Raw genomic sequence first — 21427 nt, forward strand, 5'->3', positions numbered from 1 at the left:
TTTCAGACCATCTTCCAGCAACTGTCAAGCATGTTGGTGGCAGTGTGATAATCTGGAGATGTTTCGCTGCCATAGGACCTGCATGCCTGGCAATTTTTTGTTGTTTTTTTTTTTGGAACTGGCTTTAATCTCCAGATCATCATCACACTGCCACCATCATGCTTGACATTTGTTCTTCATGAAGAAAAGAAAAGAGAAAAACACTTAGTGCAGCTTCATGAAGATACTGGAACAACACCAGGAAGACTGATGCATTTAGAGATAAACTAAGTTTTAAAAAAAACCCTCATCAAGATAATCCATCAGTTTTTAAACCTAGAAAAAAATTAGAAAGCACCCAGGAATGACAACTTTCTCTTTGTATTTCAAAAAAAAAAAAAAAAATCTAAAGAAGAATATCACGATTCAGTCCATGAGCTGAAGCTCAAACAGCTGAATCGTGTAGCAAGACAATGATTCCAAAATACAGGAAAGTCAACCTCAGAATGACCAAAAACAAAATATACAATAAAGGTATGGAAGTGCCTAATCAAAGTCCTAACATGACCTGAACTTGATTGAGACGTGTCAAGAAGATGCAAATATTGCTGGGCTAAAGCAGTTATGCTTGGAGGAGTGTGCCAAACAGCAACGTGAGATTCTGGTCAACAGCTACAGGAAGTGCTTAGTTGCAGTTATTGCAGCTAAAGGTGGCACAACCCGTTATCTGTGAAAGAAAAGCTTTTTTTTTTTCCTCCTGCATGTATGACTACAGATTATCTTCCACACTGAAATGACAATACTGGTGTCATTTTCTCTCCCATGCTCCATTCATATACTGCTATAACTAACAAAAAGATGTGATGAAATTAGAGAAAACACTTTCACAGCATTGAATATATTGTAGCATGCTGCACTCCAGGTTTGGATGGGGTGAAGGATTATGAACTTTTATTGGAACAGCAGCATTTTCCTCAAGGGCCTGCACCTCAAGCCAACCTTCCCAGCCTTTTTCAGCTTTCCTTACCCTTCACACTCTGTCCAACAGGCACGCACCCCCCTATAATCCCTTTCAGCCTCCACAGAGTTTGAATTTTTTTTTTTACATCTTTCCCACAATTCCCCACTACTTACAATAAACATTTTTTCCCACTCCAACATAACACGTCCCAGTAACGCGGGTACTTCACAGTATGGAGGAAGTGGTTGGCTAAAGAGATACCAAAATAATTCAGCCCTAACACATCTAAGACTGCAGTGGAGTAAGAATTAATACTGCACATTGATTTAAAAAAAAATCTCACAGTACATCCATGTTTGTGATGATTTTATTGGTTTAAATAATTTTTCCATGACATTGTTTTGTATTTGCTCATACCAGTCTGATCAGATCCTGATTTTGAAAAGTCTAAAAGCATTCTCTCTGCAACCTCAGACTTAATGCTCCAGAAGAACATCGTGTGTAGCTCACCCGTGTGCTCATATGCTCCATCACTAGAATTGTATAGAGCACAATGTTACTACACAGTATGCTAAATCACAGAACCCAATGCAGGACACCCAGATATTTTATTGCTGTACAGTATGCCCTCTGCTGGTCAATGTGCACAATTATACAAAAAAAATAAAACAAGTTTTACTTAAAAGCAAAAGTTTACCAGATACAAGTACAAAGAATATTACCCAGCCTATTAGTATTTAAATTATTTCTCTGGTATGTTGGGGACACCTAAATGGCAGCTCACACAGGATATGATATGGTACAAATATTTGGCAAAGGCTGAGTCACATTCTGTTAATCTCTGCCCATGCAGGTTAAGTCCGGCAATGTTCAACCAATGACTCAGAACTGCAGAATTAAATGCGAGTTATAGTGTTGTTAGTAAAATTACCTTTCTGAACACCTTTTCCCATTTGTCTTGTGTGGTAATGTTTGTGCCATATTGTGCTGATAGTACATTGTGTATTGAAATGTACTGGTGGGTATAATCACTGTTCTTGTGTATTGAACTCTAATGTCTACAAAGCCTGAAAGCAGTACCAGACCATATCTGAGAGGCCAGGTCTTGGAGAACAGACCCATAAAAGGGTCTGACATCTTCTGGCCAGCTTTCAACACAGTGGAGGGGCCCCAAGCGGGAGTGACACTCTGCTTGCACTTTTGCACTCCTGCTACAGCAGGCTGACTGTTTACAGGGTTGTCATGGTGAGAACGCAGCATTGGCAGCTCCCTGTTACATTCCAGGCTAAGAGGTTCACATACTCTCTCAAACTTTAACATTTGCTTCAAATATACCAGTGGAATTAAAATTATAGCATACCTGTGCTTCTTATATTACTGAAGCACTGAGGAACAGGGGGTAACAAATCTGAAGTCTGTTTGGAGTTGTTACATCAATTCACTTTGCTGTACATACAAAGGATGTTCATCAACCATCATACCTACCTTACAATTTCCTTAAATTCCTCCAACTGTGCACTTATCACCAAAAATCATGCACCCCCCCCTTCTTTAAAAACACCACACTTAACACAGGTTCAAGATACAGAAACACCAGGAAGATTTTATCTGTAAATGCATCACTCCTCAAAAACAAAAAAATTCCTCATCAAGATGACCCAGCAGTTTTTAAACCTGGGGGGGGGGGGGGAGAAGAGAGAGAGAGAAAAATCTCTACTTTATGCATCACACATCCATAGTTAAAATATTTTATTAATGTTTTTCTATTAAAAAAAAAAAAAAAAAAAATTAAGGTTTACCAACTATGACTCTGAAGTTAAAGGTTCAACATTTCTACATCTGCAACTCAGATCAGCAAACATGTAGATGCAAGTCATAGGGGTGTGGAGCAAGTTTTAACTCTGGCATAGAGTGCACGCTTTCAATACATGGGAAGGGAGCCCTTAATCCACGCAGCACGTTTAAACCCAGCACTGCACGTATGTCGTGCAGGACAATGTCGCTGACCTTGTGGTTCAAAGAAGGTTCAGAGCTGCTGCTCGGGGCTTTGTTAGAAGTGGCAGTCATGTGATAGAAATAAGAGACAGGCCCCCCATGGAGAATAAAGAGATAACAGCAACTTGAACAAACCACTGCAAGTGAAAGCAAAGACCTCAGGAATGTAGGAATCTTCCAGGGTACATCAACTCTACGACAGTGCAGAAGGGCTAACAGCACTCCTGAGCTCTGTTAGTGCCAATAGATGCACCCTTTTTTGCCATACATGGGCAAAGTAAATCAGTTAAAGTATCACTGCTAGTTGATGCAGGCTGGAAGATGGAAGCCAACCAGATGCAAGACATGTATAGAAGGAACATGCAAGAAATTATAGTGCACAAAGCTGGCCCAGTAACACTTAACACCACAGGCTTTCTGAATGCATTTTAGCTCTCTGAACAGTCAATAAGACCAAAATTAAACTGAACAAATCATATGTATTAAACCAATAAAGTGCTTGAGTGATCTGGTACATTGAAAAGTTATACAGGAACTGTGGCCCTCCAGAACCTGAAGTGAACACCTAGTCCCATTATGCCATTTCTTGAAAGAAAAAGGTGTGCGCGCACACGCATCCAACACATCCCAAAAATGGGGGGGAAAGCTACTGACAACACTGAGCAGCACATAACCAACAGATATGCAAGAAACGGAGGACAGTTCTTTAAAAGTGTTTTTTTTTTTTTTTTAAATTTATTTAAAATTCCAAGATTCTGAAAATTAAGTTGAGCTAAACATGACTAAAATAATCTGTTGGAATATTACAAAAAAAAAATTTTCTAAAACTACCATTCAAAACACTTGTGCAAACTCACAAAATATACACATCAAAAATAAAAAGAGCAGAGCTAAAAGGACAACACTTTGGTGTGTGCGTCTGCAGGGCGAAGCACACCTTCAGCTCGGACTGCTTCCTTCCTTCCTAACCAATGTGGTGATGATCCGCCACAGGGGTCGTGCTCCGACTTGCAAGTCACATGACCAAACTCCCCAGATGGGTCCTAGCACTCATCTGCAATGATGTGCCATGAACAACTGCTCTCCTTACAAGGGATGTTTTGTTCACTTGTGCTGGCAGTGTGAGAGAGAGTCCCCAGCAAATATCTGGACTGCAAACTATTGTGTGAAAGCGCTAGTGTAAGGGAGGCACACACAGTTCTGACATCTGTAAACAGCCCTTAAAGATCTCCATAGCTCTTCCTTTTGTTTCGATTCCTGACAGGAAAGGCACGTCAAGTTACGCTGTAGATTTAAAAAAAAAAAAGCTCAAGGTAGTGTGTCGCACAGCAGCCAGGCAGCCATTTGGTTAGCATGTTAGTTAGCACCAGATGTGTGAACACCTTAAAGAAGTTCATAGTTCTTAATCTGCACACTGACACAAATGAAAACAGAGCCTACAGACAACACGAAGAACCTCACAGACTTGAGGTACTGCCTAACATGCCCAGGATAAGTAACAGCGCACTCGTGGTTCGTCCTTCTGTTGTCAGAAATAACCCTTGAGTGAAATGGTGCAGAAGGGTTAAGAATCTACTAGAACGACGGGGATGAACAAACATGCATAGTGAACAACCTCAATCATCACTCCTCTCCGTATGGCTCTATTGAGACGTTCAGCAATTCTTTTTGGCACAGGAAAGCAAATAACCCATTGTGTTGTAGACCAGCATTAAGGCAAATGTTTTTTTTTTCCCCTGCTGGTAATGTTTTCCTGAGTTCAGTGCAATACAATTATCAGCAGAAAAACTTCATTAGAGTGGTCTTATCATTGAAGTATAAACTGTTCCTTGTAAAGAGTTTCTGTAACTAGGCAGAAGGAACATAGTCCATCCATCAGTCCCTGGAACCAAAACTGTAGTTGCTGGTAAGCAAGTAGGAACTCAGGCAGATGTCACAGTGTTGGTCATGAGGAGGTGCCAGACCATTTCCTAGGCCAGGACCCTTGGTCTCAGTCCATCTCTATGTCCATCAGCCTGTTGCGGGACCGAACGTCTTGGGAGCTGCTTCGGTAGCAACACCAAGCAAAGATGTACCCTGTGAGTATGGCGAAAAGCCCCACAGCCAGAGAGGCACCAATCCCAGACAGCAATGGTAGCTTCAGGGAGTCCTCCGCTGAAAACACAGACATCATTACTACCCAGCAAAAGACCAGGCTCTAAATCAAACACTGCACATCTGACCATTCTTCTACCTGTATGGTTTCTAAAAATTAAAAGTAAAGAATGTTACAGTATTCACAATGGTCCCTTACAGAATTTAAAAGATACTCACCTGAAAATTTGATTGCAAGCAAGATCTTGTCAGAGATGATGTCAAGGCCTTTGGTCCAGGTACCAGTAGAGGACTGCACCCAAGGTGTGGCCTTGCAATAATAATCCCCTGCATCTGTATTACTGGCCTGGTGGATACTGAGCCTAAAGGTCCCGGCATCCACGCGCTCAAGGCTACACGTGCTACTGCCATTATGGGGGTTCCTGTTAACCACACCCCACCTGTTGATGCTAGCCAATAGGAAAGAGCTGTCAAATCCATGGAGAGGAGTAAGGAACCACTGCACGTCATAGGACACGGCACCTGGGGAAACAGGGAGCCACAGAGGACTGAGTGCGCCAGCAAGGCCTGCACAGGTGAATACAGGGCTGCAGTATTACTGCAGCAAAAATAAGAGTGGGCAGTGCACCATAAGTGAAATTCTACTGCCAGAATTTACAGTTCGCCATTGTAAAAGGTTGCTGAAAGCCAGTACAGAGCTTACTAAAACTAAATGACTGTCAATCCTTGTTCAGCGGTTGGTCAGCTGTGCCAACATCATTTTTCACAAAGCTGCTGTACTCTGTGTGCTTTAACAAACATCCCCCTGAACAACCATCATCCTCCATGACAAACTGGATGTTAAAAACATCAAGTCATTTATCACTGCCTAAACCCTACCCTTAGATATTGCCCTTATAGGGAATTTTAATGTACATGTTTTCTCCATTCACTCAACACTATTCTTAGATTTCACAGACATCTTCAATCGTTTATATCATCTTTTCATACTGATGGCAATAACTCCACACCAATTCTAAATCCCTGTTCAGACTCTGATCCCAGGAGAGTTAGTGGTTGTGAAATTACATTTTCTGCCTGCAGTGTTATTCACTTTTATCCTGTTTTGTTCCTGCTCCCCAGCTCAGTGTGTAGAGTTATAACATTTTGTGACATAAAATATGTCAATGTGACCAGTTTCTCTGAAGCTGCAGCATGCTGCCCCCCCTTCTAATAAACCACACTGTACCATACCATGAACCAGGGTTAACGAGAACATCTGACCATAATGGGTTGGGGGAAGGTATTTAAAAAAAAAATATATATTTTTTTTTATATATCTGCTTATTTACCTGCCACTGTTCAATCCAACATATTTTAGCTTTTTAATGTTCTTTTATATACAGAGAGACATTCACACACAGCATTGCTTGGAAGTATTTAACCCCTACACACCACATTTGTAATATTAAATCCTCCTTTAAATCAAAACTAGTTTTCAGTAAGACTGTGTGCTCAAATATCTAGTATTGTTTAGAGAATTGTGACATTTAATAGAACACACAGTTTCGCTGAAAGAAGAACCAAAAGATGCAATAATGTAGTCAAAAAAAGCTTTTTAGGTGCGCAAAACACAGCATACCAAGTTAAACCAAAGAGCAACATTACAGGAAGAAGTCTGGACATCTTCCTCATGTGAAAACAGAAAACCTTGTTTGACATTACATTAAAGACTAAACAAAGTTTAAGTTTTAACTGGGTTAACTAGACCCCAAAAGAATCTTCACCTTGTGATGTAAACAGACACCGTTTTTCAGTCTTTGGGGGTTTAGAAACAAAGCAAGCCAGTCGAGCATTAGAGACCATTATTGAGAAGACAAAATTACAGCAAAGTATTCTGTTGAAGACCACTGGAACGTTCTTCTACATGGAAATTGGGATTAAAAAATTAGGGGGGGGGAAAAAAAAAAAAAAAAAAAAAAAAGTTTCGCTACGATTGCACAAGTCTCCTGCCAGTGAGTTTACATAGTTCTCGTCTTGAGCAATCCTAAGGTCTCGCATTGTCCTACCCTGTATGAGGAAGACCAAAATTACCAGTACAAGAGTGCTGCCTACACTCAATTTTAAAACAAAACAATTGCCTAATATCTAATGCACACTAGGGGCACCTTTTTACAAATGTATTGATTCTTTAATTGAACAAAAATGTATCCACGCCTCTGAATAAAACAGGTCAGAAATATTCAGAATTCTGCAGCTGGAATTCTAATTTGTACCATATACTGAAGTTACATTATTGCTTAGCCATGCCCAATTCCTTCTTTTGAAATACAGATCCATAGACACTATGTATATTCAGCCAATTTCAGGTCTTCAGAAAAAAGATAGAGATTTTAGAACACTAAAACTAGGTCCCATGCAGTTTCGTGGTGTGGTTTCCAATCATGCTAATTTAAAAAGGGAGGGGAAAAAAAAAGAAAACGGCAAAATGATTAAAAAAATTAGACATCCAGCAAGTTGGGATTTAAAACATCCCCTCGATTCTTGCTAAACAAAACTGGACATTGACTTATAAAAAGAAAACATGCTCCCCCCCCCCCAAAAAGGGGGAAACTGGTAATCAAATTTTAAATGACTTCTAAAGGTGTCTTGTAAGCAATAAAAGCAATCCTGCAAAAACATTTAAGTGAAATCATTAAACTAGTTTCGGCCTTTAATTTTCATTAATTTGAACATATAGTGTAGTTCACCTTTCCCTAAGATGCTCCGTTCCAATAAACACACCTTAATACATCATGTTGTTCTGGATTTGAATCATTACAGAAACATTAACTGGATGATCCTTCAGAGGAAGTGATGTTGCAACACTTCTATGGGCTGGTGGTGTGGAAAACTACAAAAGAAAAGCATGGTACACAAAACCTCACTCCTCGGAAACCACGAAAGAGCTGACTGCATTGTTACCGTCTTCTCAGACAAGTCTGGTCAAAACGCCAGCGTGACAGGAATACTGCAGAAGTATTACAGAGGCTGCTGTGGCTGCTCTTCATGTTTCCTCTCCCTCTTTGGCCCATCTTCAGGGCCCTTGCCCCACCTACCCTTCCAAGAGTACTTTATTGAAGGAGAAGTTCATTCTCAAAGATTTCCACATATAAAGTGAAACTATTGTAAAATTTGTCAGTTTTAATGGTCACACCCTAGCAGTTAAGTATGTTACGTATTAAGCCACTCTGTGTGTCACATGTGGCAGTAAAGGTTATTTTGTCAACAGGCCCAGTTCAGCCAAAACAAGTCAGTGTGATTACACTACATTTATAGCAATACTCCTCAATCGAGCTATTTATAAACAGCAGTTGCAAAACTACGCTGCCCTTAAGTTGGATTTACTGTCTCTCAATGTGAGAAGCACTGGCACCTCACAGCTCCTGGGCCACATGTTGAGATATGGGTTCGAATCCAGCTTAGTCTATGAGGGGTTTCCATATCTGCAGGGGTTTCCTCCAGCTCCGTTTCCTCACACAGGTCAAAAATGTTTCAGGTGAACTGGTGACTGCAAATTACTCAGTGTATTTATGGAAGCAGTGCATTACACTGATCTATTGCATAATTGGGTGAACACTTACAGGAAGTTTTATCAGGTGTACCTGTCATATGCTATGTAGCCTTGGACACTAGGTACCAGCTAAACACTGAGCAGTCTTCAGACCAGTGGGAAACATGTCAGAGGTGAGCAAATAAGAATGAAAGGCCTCGTACTGCTGCAATACATGTGTTTCTTTGAAGCAGCATGTAAAATTTTGCACACAGAGCTCCAGCTTAATATCGTAACACTGGTAGCTCACAGTGCCTGGGGAGCATGCTTCTACAGAGGTTCGAATCTGGCTCATTCTGCATGCGGGTTTATAAAAGTAAAGGCAACGACAAACGACTTCTGTACTCTCCCTGATCTTGCAAAACATGCAAGCAGTTGCCAAGAGTTGAATTCAACCCGACAGCACATATACATGGATTTATTTTTTTTCCAGACAGTGTGTTATACTGTGATTCTGCTTATACCACGGCTGCGTTTATATCCTTAGAGCTGCATTGATAAATAATACGTTCCTCTCCCCCCCGTTAATTTTGGAAGTGCAATTTCAAAGGAAGCAGCTACATTTGGAGCAAAAGTGCTACAATTTACATTATGCAAACGTACCCACACCAATTATGTCTTTACTAATCCCAACAGGTTGCCTTGCTAGATGAGGAACTAAATAGTTCCATTTTAGTCCAGTCATTTTCCCATTTTGTCAGTTATAACATGTAAAGACTAAAAGCACAAGGTGTTACAGAAAACTAATGGTCAAGGAAACTGCATTCCAGTAGAAGCACTTAGGAAGTGCATTTCTGCAAGAATAGTCATTGAAAACACCTACCCAAACTGGAAGACACGCCTTGGGCAGTTAAAACACACTCCACTGTGGCCGTTTCTCCACGGTAGATAGGTGTTGAATCCAAACGAACAGAAATGTTGAAAGATGGACCTGAAAAGAACAGGACACAAAGAAATGAAAAGGTCAAAGCATCTTCCTTGCATGGGCCATACAAGATCTGATCCACAGATTATCTATGTACTGCTGCTCTTCCCCATCTTCATTTATAATAAAATGAGAAAACAGCTGCAAAGCAATCAGTAGGGTGACATGTACTGTTCATTATTGAATGGCAGATAATTGTCAACGTTCACACATTTGACAGCACAGTTTCACATTCTAAGATAAAGGACAGCAGGACAGGATTTTAAGGCTAGATTTACCCAGATCAGAATCATGAACCTGTTAAACCCTTGACTATTAACCCAGTCATGGTAACACATGGCCTCACTGGAGAGCAGTTAAAGGGCAGCGAGTCAGAGTGAAAAGGAACAAAGGATCCCTTTTCTTCAAGTGACTCTTGCTTTGTTTCTGTTGAGCTTCTTGCAGATCACATCCTCATTTTTTGTTCTTTATGCAGAAACTTGTACTGTAATAGTGCTTGTCTCAGTCATATAGTGAATCCACCCCACAACAGGCCAGAACTTATTCAGTGGATGCATTATGTGAGTGATGAACTTAGTATACACACACAAAAAAAAAAAAAAAAAAAAAAAAAAAAAAAAAAAAAAAAAAAAAAAGAGCCTCCGAGTCCTGACAGGAAGAACCTCCTCAAACAAAGGGCTTAGGTCACCTGCAGAGTCTAGAGGGCTATAGGATGCCCTCAGAGACAGCAAGAAGAACAAAATGATCCAAGTAAACACAGTGAAACAACAGTAGCAACTAAAGGTTCGCATAGACCTCAACTACACTTGTATGGGACAAACAGGAGAGTTATAGCACAGGAGAGCTAAAGCAAAGCAACCCACAAAGTGTTCTACATCTATGGGAACTGCAGGAGAGCTGGGCGGACATGTCAGCTCATTTCCTGCCTAATATTATTGATGCAAAGTAAACTTCTGCTAAGAAATTCACAAGACACGTATAATCCTTTTAATAGCTATGAAGGACACTAGATTTTTTTGACAACCCAGGTATTGCTTCTTAAAGCATTCAGTAAATGTTTCATTTAGGAAAGGCTTGGGAACATGTCATGAAGGCCCCATTTCCAAAGTTATTTATTGTCTGACTTTCTCAGATATCAGATAACATTACAATCACCGCTCCACCCACTGATAACAATACAGGATATAAAATTCTTTTTTCCCCCCCTGAAAATTGAAAGCAATCGTATGCAAACACAAATCACTCTAGTGGGGGGTTAGAGAAATTCAGTAACTGTTGGGAGAAATGTGACAGGCTACCTGAAACAGTGAAGGCCACAGGAATTCTGTTCGACTCTGCGCTCACAGCTTTGACCCAGCTGTTCCCAGCATCACGGGTCCAAGCAGTTGCGTCACAGAAGTAAAGACCGTTGTCAGAGATCTGTGCTCCATACAGCCTGAAACGGAACTGCCCTGGTCCTGTTTTGTCCAGCATCACGCCATCGGGTTCGTCCTGTCTCTCCAGCTTCAGCACCGAGTCTTGGCTCAGAGAGACAATTTGCTTGGTTATTTCCCCAGAAGCAGTTTCCTTTCGGATCAGTATGGAGTATCCTGGCTCCTGTAGGTTCTCTCCTGTCACTTGGCAGCTCATCTCAAATGTGGAGCCAGAGGAATCGGCGACCCTCACAGACTTGGCATTCACGCTAAGGGTCGGGTCTGTTGGAAACAGGAGTCAGATAAGGGAGAGGACTCACCAGTACAACGTATGCAAGTGTGCCCAAATTCAGGTCACGCAGACAGAAAACCTTTTAGACGAGACTTCATACAGACTCGATATTCAATAAACGAGTCCTAACAGTACTAACATTTCAATACATGTTAGTTTCCGTGGCTGGGGTCAACTGACTGGGGTTTAAAGTCTCATCCAGGAGACTTTAAATCCCAGTCAGTACCAACAAAGTTTGCAAAAACATAGAAGTTTCCTGAAAGGATGAGGGAGGGGAATGGACAAAAATTAAAAAGGGCAGAAACAGCCACACAAGGCCTTTTTCCAATGTTTGATATCCCTGGAAGGCAGGGAGGGGAGGTGTACAATTTCTTAAACATCCCTATAAGACTTCAGCAGAAGGATTACAGTGAGAGCTGGTAGTATAGTGGTTAGAGCTATTGCCACTGGATCTAAAGGTTGCAGGTTCAAATCCCACCTTCAGCTGTTAGTACTCTTGAACAAGGTACTTACCCAGTTGTATAAATGGGTAAATAATTTGTAACTAGCTTACCACCAAGCGACTTTGGAGAGAAGTGTCATTTACTGCAGTTTTTATTAGTCAAGGAGCAGTTGTTGACTATTTTATTACTATTTGTATAAGATGATGCCAAGGAGGAATAAATTATTTTTTTTAAATTGGTTTATTTTTCTTCCATTAAGGTTTTACATCATTCTTAGACCTTTTGACACCTTTGCGGTTCAGTTTTAATATCCATACCAAAAGAGTTCTGTTTAGGAGCATATTATAATGTCCTCGATTTCATTCATATTGTGACAAATCTACATGATAAAAAAACATGCACCTTGTGAAAATATAAAAAAATTCAATACTAATGGTAAACCCACAACTGACTGTATAAATGCCTCATGACAGCTTCCAGAGTTTGACAATTTGAGGAATGCCTTCATTCCTGAACACTGGCTCAACTGTTCTTAGATTTCAGCACAATTATCTATGCTTAGTTTATATTTCCATTCTGCATATTAAGGACTGAACACATACTCAGAGTTGGCATGCACTTTCCCCATCTTATCCACAGCATGGTAGCAAAAACCAAACATACACAAACCCCACAGAAAAACTCAATTTGCCAGCACTAAAACTGTAAAAAGATTCCAAGAAATGCATTATAAGGCAGCTAAATGTCACACTTCCATCTGTTAGTACACCCAGCTGAATGGCTTTATAATGAATGTGAAAATTCACTTTAACAGTTTTAGATGCTCTACTTGTGAACTTCTGTGTAGGATTATAGTATCTTATCTTACTGGTCCATTCAATGAAAATACTCAGCGAGTGAAACTATTTGAATAAGAAATGGGAAGTGAAACAAACTGTCAACAGGTGAGACCTGGGGAAAAACCCAAAAGACCTGAACAATGCTGTACTGAAAAAAATTACAATTAACAAATAAGCACAGCTTTTACTTGTTTGGTGTATATTAATCTTTACATAAACTATTTGTACCAAGTCAATCTACAATAAGCCATCTAGGACACAAAAGACAAAGCAAGTTATGGGGGGGGAACCCACCCCACCACACACCATATGACAGAAGTATTATTTGTGATACTTTGAACACCTTGCAGCCAAAAGAGCATCATCTCGGTCAAGGGAGACATTCATATCACCTCACAGTGATAGATGAAATTCAATGAGTTTAAGCACACAGAAGAAAACGGCATACCTATCTGTACCTGTGATGACACTGAGGAAAAAGGAGAAATGGCATATGGTATGGGAATGAGCAGGTATCTGGCTTATTTCTCAAGGTGGTCAAGTAGAGACCAGAGAAACAGCAGCAGCAAGTTTAGCATTTACAGAACTGGACTGAAATACATCAAAATGACAGGCATCCCTCAATTTACAAGCTCTTAATGCAAAATTTTGGTATAATGGCTCTTTGCTTTTGATACCCAATTTTCAAATTATGGAACATAACTGAGTATAACTTACCTGAAGAATGTCAAAACAAAAATAAATTGCTGCACCAGTGAAGCAAAACCATAGAAGTGTACTGTAACTGGCATGTCTACACGCATATCTTTCCATCTGTTGGTGCGTTAGGAATGTCAGTGTTGCTTTATGAACATGGTGTAACTATAGAATTTCATACACTTCTCATTGGTGCATATCAGCCATATATACTAACTGATGCTTGAGCACATCTGCACATTCAAGTAGCTCTGCAAAGTTTTAGAAAGTTGTTCAGGATAAACGACATGCTCAATTGACATTTGGTTTATTGCGCATCCTACGGACAACTGATCACTTAAGAATAAAAGTGGGAATTATCCAGGACCAACCAATAAGGATGTAAATGTCTGTTTTATATTGGGTATCGTGGGTTGATGGTTATGTAGGCGTAAGTGTCATTTGGAAAAGTTTGGGGTTTTTGGATGGGTTGGAATCACCCCCTGCCATATTTTAAATAATGGCAAACAGGCTTCTGTTCTCTGAAATTTCAGTATCTGTACTATTTTTATGAACTGATTAATTCCATATATTCCTGCAGTCAAGGGCCAAGAGGGATGCTACTTAAAAAAAAAAAAAAAAAAAAAACCCACAAGTTCCTTCAGTAACAAATGTTGCAATAATCAGTATAAAACATTGCTTCATAAATTATCTGAAAGACACTGCAAGTTGACAAATGAGAAGCAAGGTACTTACTTTTGGGAGTCCAGCGAATGGTTCTATCACTGGAGTGGACCTCCTTTGCCTTCAGCCAGGCACCATCCTGAGTGTGGGTCCAGGTAGAGACGTTGCAGGAGTAGGAACCCATATCAGTATCCCTCATTTGGAGGAAACGCAACTTGAAGGCATCAGGTTTCACTTTAGACAAGACGATGAGTCCCTTCTCTATACGTTGCTGGTATGCGCTGCCTGGCATCAGATCCCCATGCTGGTCCAGCGTGCCAATAACCTGTGTACTGGTGGGCAGGTCAGCTGGAGTAACCTTGGTGTACATCCACGACACACCTAAACGGCCCTCCTTCAGGTGTGATATATTCACCACACGGCATTCCAACTCCATAGGATTCCCAGAGAATTGTGGAACCACAAGGTCACCCAAGTTCACTGCAAATTCTGGGGCTGTAGGAAAGAAAATGCTCATTCATTGTCTTTGTACCAAATAATCCTTTTATTTATAAGTGTTTGTGACTTTAGATTTACACATCTGGCAAACACTCTCCCTCATCAATATACAGCTCAGAGTAAACAAGGTACATGGAGTACTTCTGAATTTCAAAGAAAACACAGAGGGGGGAGGGAACACTATCAACTGTAATCCTTTTATAAAAGGATATGGTTATAGCAACATTTCTGTAGTCAAGGGAAACCACTTGAGTCGCTTCTAGATTTGAAGAACCGGTCTTTTAAAAATCTAAAATATAGCCCAAACACAAATAAAAGTAATCCACCCCAACTCAAAATTTATAGAAATTGGATGGAACATGTAATATCAGCATAACACAACAACCGGAAAATTGGTCATCACTTTTGAAAACGACAGCGTTAGACAGTTGGTGAGTTTCTAAAAATTCAAAACACTCTGCAAGATTCTCCAAAGAATCAACAGAACAAAAGCAGCTTCACAGGTAATGGCATCAGGGTTGCTGATAAACTGATTGTATCCATGGCTAATATGCAAATATGCATAACCCAAGTAATAAACAGCAGAAAAGAAAGTGACACGGCTTTGACACATGCCTTCTTGCGAGATGTTAACCCTTGGGGTGAATCTGTAATAGCGCAGGTAGCCAGACACTGGGAGCCTTCGCTGTGACATTTGCTTGCACAGACATATCATTGCTAAAGTATATAAAATCCTTCTTAGGCAGACAGTGTTCTCTCATGTTTCCATATTCCAAGACCAATGTCCCCATGTACACAGCTAGAGCAATTCAAAAGTAATTTCATAAACATACCTGCCATGATCTCTCTGATCCAGACCAAAACATTACTGAACCATTGGTTCTGCTATGTACAGAAGACCAGCTTAATGAGTCACTATGTGAATCATAGAAAATTAAAACTATATTAATCCATAACACAGCAGAACACATACAACCAAGCCATGTACAGGCAAGTGGGAACATCCTTCATTTACACAAATGTGAAAGATCAAGTGCTTCTCAGGACATTTGTATCGTCAACTGAATGCTAAGACTTAAGTAAGGGGTGAAAAAAATAAAAAATTGGTCTAATACAGCATTTTTCCTCATGGCTGCACTAAACGACATCAAAATAACTACTGATGGTTCACTGTCATTTTACCCCCCCCCCATTTCATATCTAGGGTAATGCAAGGTAGTAAAAAAAATATAAGACTTGCTTAAACCAAGCCTGAAATACCCATATCCTGAATTAGAAGCTTACTGCCACACAGAGGGGGGGAGAGAAATAAAACCAAGAGTTCACACAGATATACTTTCACAGCTTTCACAAATGCTGTAGTTAATGGATTAAAATAATTCAACCCTGTGCCAGGCACAGGGTGGGGGGAGAAGAGGGGGACTTTAAAAGAAAATACAGAATATTGTACACAGTATTTAAAAATCTGTAGTCTATGCTAACCAGCTTCCTAGCAATTTTCTCCGTGATGTGTTTGCTGCTCTATTCAGCTTTTCCAGTCTCAATCTGACAACAACCCAGTTTTCCCTCATAACAAAAGCCTTCAAACATTTGAACCCTGGTGTCCCCCATTTGGCCATTTACCTCCCACAAATGGGCACAAGTCCTATGCTCACCAAGTCCCCTCTGTCCCCACCTGAAGGACACAAAACCTCACAAATGGCAGTTTTAAGTGATGAGCTGCAGATGCTACGGTTTTACCACTCAACATACACACTAAACGTTCTTGCCAATTAATTTCTATTGATGGCAGACAGAGTCTACTGCAGCAGTAAACCGAGGTAAGTGCTTCTAAATGCCCAGGTTGCGCAAGGTGGAGTACCTCTGACTTGACTCACCTATCAGGGTCACTTCAACCTTAGCTGGTTCTGATGTTTTTTCCGCTGCCTGGTACCATACTCCACTGCTCTGCCGAACCCAGGCTCTCACTCGGCAGGAGTACAATCCGGAACTGGACTGGTCCACGTTGTGTAGAAGCAATCTGAACACACCTAAACTGACCTGGCTGAGCCCAGTAAGGTCTGATGCGTTTACCACCAAGCCATCATGGCTCATTTGGGCCAGTGTGGCGTTGGAACTACCCCCAGCGGTAGGGCTGACCAACCATGTGATCTCCAGGGCAAGGGAACGGAGGTTATCAGCGGAAACCGTACAGGTCAGGGGGACAGTGCTGCCTACATCAACAGTAGTTTTGTTCTCCACAGACACCTTGAGGTTCTGACCTAAAAAGAATGAAAAAGATTACTGCACCGATAATTAAGAGACTGACCACGTGAATGCAAGATACACTTACGTTAACATAAGGCTTAAAGGAGGAGTCTTTAAAAAAAAAAATAAATAAATAAAAATTTGTCTGGGCCCCTCGCAAACACTTAACCTGGGTGTACAGGACTATTGGTGTGTTAATTGCTTATGCAACAAAACACACAACTGTTTGCTTCAACTACCAATAAAAATCTTGTGCGGGTCTCATTCAGGCCATCTCCGTCTACAGTGAAGACCATTAATTTTAAAAGTCTGCTTTCATTTGTCTACTGGGAGCATGACATGAGAACTGAAAATATGAAAGGATTTTTACAGGCAAAAACTTGTGTCGCAAAAAAGCCTTAGTAAATCAGCACTGCTTCAGTGCATTTCAAAAATGCATTTGGGGGGAACAAGGAAATATAAAATACTCAAATGTTATAAAAATTTTGTTAACCTGCTCAAATGACAAATGATAAAGTGTAAACTTCTGCTTTATTTTTCTTCAGATTTCTGTAATATTGCATAATTACATTTGACACAAAAACACAATCTAAGCACAATGTAGGAATTTCCTCATCTCCAACTTCAAACCATTAGCAAAATAAAGCACTGACTGGTCATACTCAGCAGAGTATTTTCATTAGAATTCAAACATCCAACATCTTCCATACCTTTTACTATTTATGTTAAAATAAAATCCTGCCAAAACACATGCTCCCCATTCAGAATGAAGCACCACTATAGTCATAACTACATGACAAACTAATGACCCCAAAGAAAGAGCACCGCATCCAGAGCAACTTACCAATGGGCACGACTTTGACATCACCGAGCACCACGGTCGTTTCCAAGATTTTTTGCCAGACGCGCCCTCCATCCAGTGCCCACTCTCTGGCTGTACATGTGTATGTGCCCTGGTCACTGGGCAGAACCTCAGTCAATATTAGACCATAAGTGCCACTCCTACGCATGTCCAGTTGAAGGCCTTTATTAGCATAGCGCAGAGCGGAACCAGCATCAGCTGTTACCTGACCATCTGGACCAAAAGTCAAGATTTCCTGAGGGGATAGTGATCCTTTCCTGATGGACCAAGTCACTGACAAGTATGTAGAGGTTACTGGGTCCCTAGTGGCGTTACACAGGAGTTCCAGTGGGTTTCCCTCTAGAACCACTCCTGGGGCTGCCACTGGCACTACCTTTAGTCTGTTCTCAATCACTGGAAAAATTCAAAAGACAAAAGCAAGCCATTTATGAGCAATGATTCAAAACACACATTCGCTGCTACAACATTGGTTTCTGCGTACCACCCGTTTCACTGTCTTGTATCTCTCACACACACACACACACACACACACACACACACACACACACACACACACACACACACACAAAGTGGACTCACCTTTCAGCTCAACTTCAGCATCGTAGTTGCCCACCACACTGCTGTCTGTGCTTGGTGTGCTGCATTGGTAAATGCCATTATCTGCAGCGGTCACTCCCTTAAGCCTGAGCTCCACTTCACTGTCACCAAGCCGGACAATTGTCAGTGCACCGCTGTTCACACGGTCCTTAAAGGATGAGTGGGGGAAACTGCTGTCAAAAGTGGAGACGAGTCCCAAACTATTGCCATTCTGAAGCAACTTCCATTCGAAGTCCTGCTCTCTGGGGCCCTCGTAGTCGGAAACGTCACAGCGAATTGACACTGTCTGCCCCTCCACACGGATGAGCGGGCCAGCAGGAACCGTCACCACTCTGGCTTGAGAAAACGCTGCAAGAATTGTACACACAGTACAACACATCCGTCATCACACTGACAGCAACTTTCACCAGCTTATTTCACCTTTATTTGAAGACCTTCAACCTCTGTTTATTAACATTTATGTATCTGAAACTGTGTTTTTGCTAAATGTATTGCCTATAAATGTAATTTCACAGTAAATGCACTACGATGGCTACAATGACTAAAGCAGCACAGAAGGTGAGGAACTGAGGTGATGGACATACAACTGTGGGATCAAGAACATGTAACTCACAGGAAACACCTAGATGCTGGATACTTCACCTGAACAGAGCACCTCAATCATGCAATGCAACATATACAGGCAGACAGATGGTATTAATGAGATTATATGGGGAGAGGGATGATGGATCTTGTACCAGAGTAAAGCGGTACTAGGAAAAGCAACAGGCTGCATCAAGGTTAGAGTCACACCTTACAATCTAAAAGATTACTGATTCATATCCCATTTCCTGCTTTAATACCCTTGATCAAGATACTCTGCATTGATAAAAACCTCCCAGCTCCATAAATGGGTAAATAACCATAAGTAGCCTTAGACTAAAGCATCGGGTAAATTTTAAAAAAAAAAATGTATTTAGCATCCTGTCATGTATAAAAACTTCTCCAGTCAAAGAAGTGAAATAACACATGTCAAGAAAGGGAAAATTTCAGCAGGCATTTGCACTTTCACCCTGGAAATCCAGTTTCTGTAGGACTCTTTCATTTCAAATTAAGGGCTTGAACCTCAGACAGATGGGACAATTTCATTCCTTTTCAGTGTATCAGTCTGAGAAGTGGGGTTCCAGTGCAAATCATCACAGACACCATCATGACCATTCCTGAAAAGTGTCAAAGTCCTGTAGACCTATCTCCTCTTGGGTGTTTTAGTCACATTAAGATTCAATATGCAAACACCACCGAGCGTCACTCAGCTCCTGAATAGACAGAGCACACAAATCCTGCTCAAGTAAAACAAACAATGCAATGCTCTCTGAATACTTTCACACGAGCGGATTTTCACTGTTCCGCCTCAACAGCGGCACGCGGTCCTCATCCGCAAGCACCACATGTAAATGGACTGTACAGGTACAGGTGGGAGCCACAAATTCTGAAGGAAGCTTGGGTCGCGCCACCGTCAGTTTTCGGAAACGGGAAGGAGAGAGACACCAGAAAAGGCAACAATAGACACACGTCATTATTTTACATTTATTCGTTTAGCTGACACTTCTCTCCACAGCAACTGACGATGTTAAGGTACCGACAGTTATTTACCCCTTATACAGCTGGGTAATTTTACTGGCGCAATTTAGGATAAGTACCTTGCTCAAGGATACTACAACTGGAGGTGGGATTCAAACCTGCAACATTTGGGTGCAAAGGCATCAGCTCTAATCACTAGACTACCAGCAGATGAGCTGTTTAATTGCATTATAACTGAAGGCAGAAAACACAGCTGATCCCTCATTCTGACTGACATGGCCACTGTGTCTCCATTAAATACTGAGCTCCCACCTCCCTCCTTTCTGCTCTTAACGCCTTTCGTTTTCCGGGGGGGTGGGAAAGAGAAAGTGTGCGTTTTTTGTGCGTGTCCACACCCAGAAACCCGTTCAAGTCTCAACAGTTCCCAGCACTGTTACTGTACGCTGCTTCCTTGCCACAGGCTCGGCGCTCACACTGCGCATGCGGCAGTTCCTGCGCGTGTGGAAGAGCAGCTACACGTTCTTCCTCTTGTCCTCGAGCACTTAGACTAATTTCAATTCATTCTTCCCGAACCCACCCATCAGCCCACGAGTACTTTTTACATGAGAACGATTAAAAAGTCATTATCGCTTTCAATAACACAACACTTGAACGTGCAGCGTTACCAAACGTCTTTTTTCGTTCTTAAGTTAGTCTCTTTAATTATCATCATGTTTGTTCTTTCCGCCCGACAAGCCTGACGAAAACATTTACAGTAACAGTAAATTAGAAATTAACTGCTCTTTTAAAGTCACTTCTATTTCAAAAACGGCTGCACAGAAGAATTTACTCGGACAGCTAGCTTCCCGCCGAATCAACAGCACCATGACAAAAAACAGAAACGACCGAGTGACCAAGGACAAAACTTAGTTAAAGAGCGAAAATGCCAGACACAGACTGAAGTGAAGTGCGCCGTTGTATTAATGGAAAATAAAACGTACCCAGGGACACGAGCAAGAGCGCGAAGATCGCGCAGTCCATGATCACGTCGCTCCGACTGCGGACTCCTCTCTCGCTCTCTCTTTCTTTGTCACCACAGCTGAAACCTCTTCGGACCCGCAACCCTCGTCCTCAGCGGCTTCACGACCACCGCCGCGCTTTCACCTGAACATTAAATACACGTGCTTCGGCGCTGAAGCAATTTATACCCGCGCGCGCGCGCGCACGCACACAGAGAAAGCGCGTGGGATCGATCGACACCTTTGCTCTCGTGCCCGGAAGTGAGTCTAACAGGAGTAGTTGGGACGGAGCCGCGTAACTGGCTCATTCATCATACATACACACATAATAGGGGGGGAGGGAGATCGCACAGTGCAGCAACAGGCCATCAGCGGAACCGGGTTTTATTGACACAATTTCGCCCTGTGTGACGGGCTGCTCGTGAGGGCGCTCGCGGTCCGGCCTCACATGACCTCTGTGGAAGTCACGCTCGGAGGTGGAATTTGCTGAAAATCACAGCGGTGCCTCCATGAACACGTTTACCTTCCTTCTCGTCCGTTAACCTTTACCGCCGTGTGCTGATTGAGAAACAACATTGTCGAGCCATCCTAAAATGATTTAAAACATCTTATAATAAAAGAGGCAAATGTGTAATACAAACCGAAACATAACACTTTATTTAAAAAAAAAAAAAAAAAAAAAAAAACTTAACATTTCCTGTTGTCTCCCTCTGCGGGTCTTTTCGGACATCGAGTAACGTGTCTGTCCAAGTGCTGCTGGCAGTGTGATTTTGAATGCCTTGAGGAGAGAGCAAA

General features: G+C 41.5%; 1 protein-coding gene across 1 annotated transcript; it reads right to left on the bottom strand.

Annotated features, from left to right (window-relative positions):
* Positions 1-2716: 2716 nt before the first annotated feature.
* LOC108938660 (prostaglandin F2 receptor negative regulator-like) lies at positions 2717-20883 on the bottom strand. Its single transcript, XM_018759476.2, has 9 exons — positions 20615-20883; positions 18057-18422; positions 17460-17870; positions 16246-16629; positions 13943-14365; positions 10824-11219; positions 9424-9531; positions 5249-5551; positions 2717-5089 (listed from the first exon to the last, which is right to left on the bottom strand). Exons 1-9 carry the CDS (start codon positions 20652-20654, stop codon positions 4926-4928), a joined length of 2595 nt encoding a protein of 864 aa, XP_018614992.1. The 5' UTR covers positions 20655-20883; the 3' UTR covers positions 2717-4925.
* Positions 20884-21427: the final 544 nt, after the last annotated feature.

This window comes from Scleropages formosus, chromosome 12, assembly GCF_900964775.1.
Source record: "Scleropages formosus chromosome 12, fSclFor1.1, whole genome shotgun sequence".
Lineage (NCBI taxonomy): Eukaryota > Metazoa > Chordata > Actinopteri > Osteoglossiformes > Osteoglossidae > Scleropages > Scleropages formosus.

Excerpts from the sequence above, each read along its gene's own strand:
- LOC108938660 (XM_018759476.2), bottom strand. The coding sequence starts at position 20,654 with ATGGACTGCGCGATCTTCGCGCTCTTGCTCGTGTCCCTGG. Across the intron at positions 18,423-20,614 it reads GCTCTTGCTCGTGTCCCTGG|CGTTTTCTCAAGCCAGAGTG; the intron begins GTACGTTTTATT and ends CAATTCTTGCAG. Across the intron at positions 16,630-17,459 it reads TGTCAAAGTCGTGCCCATTG|GTCAGAACCTCAAGGTGTCT; the intron begins GTAAGTTGCTCT and ends CATTCTTTTTAG.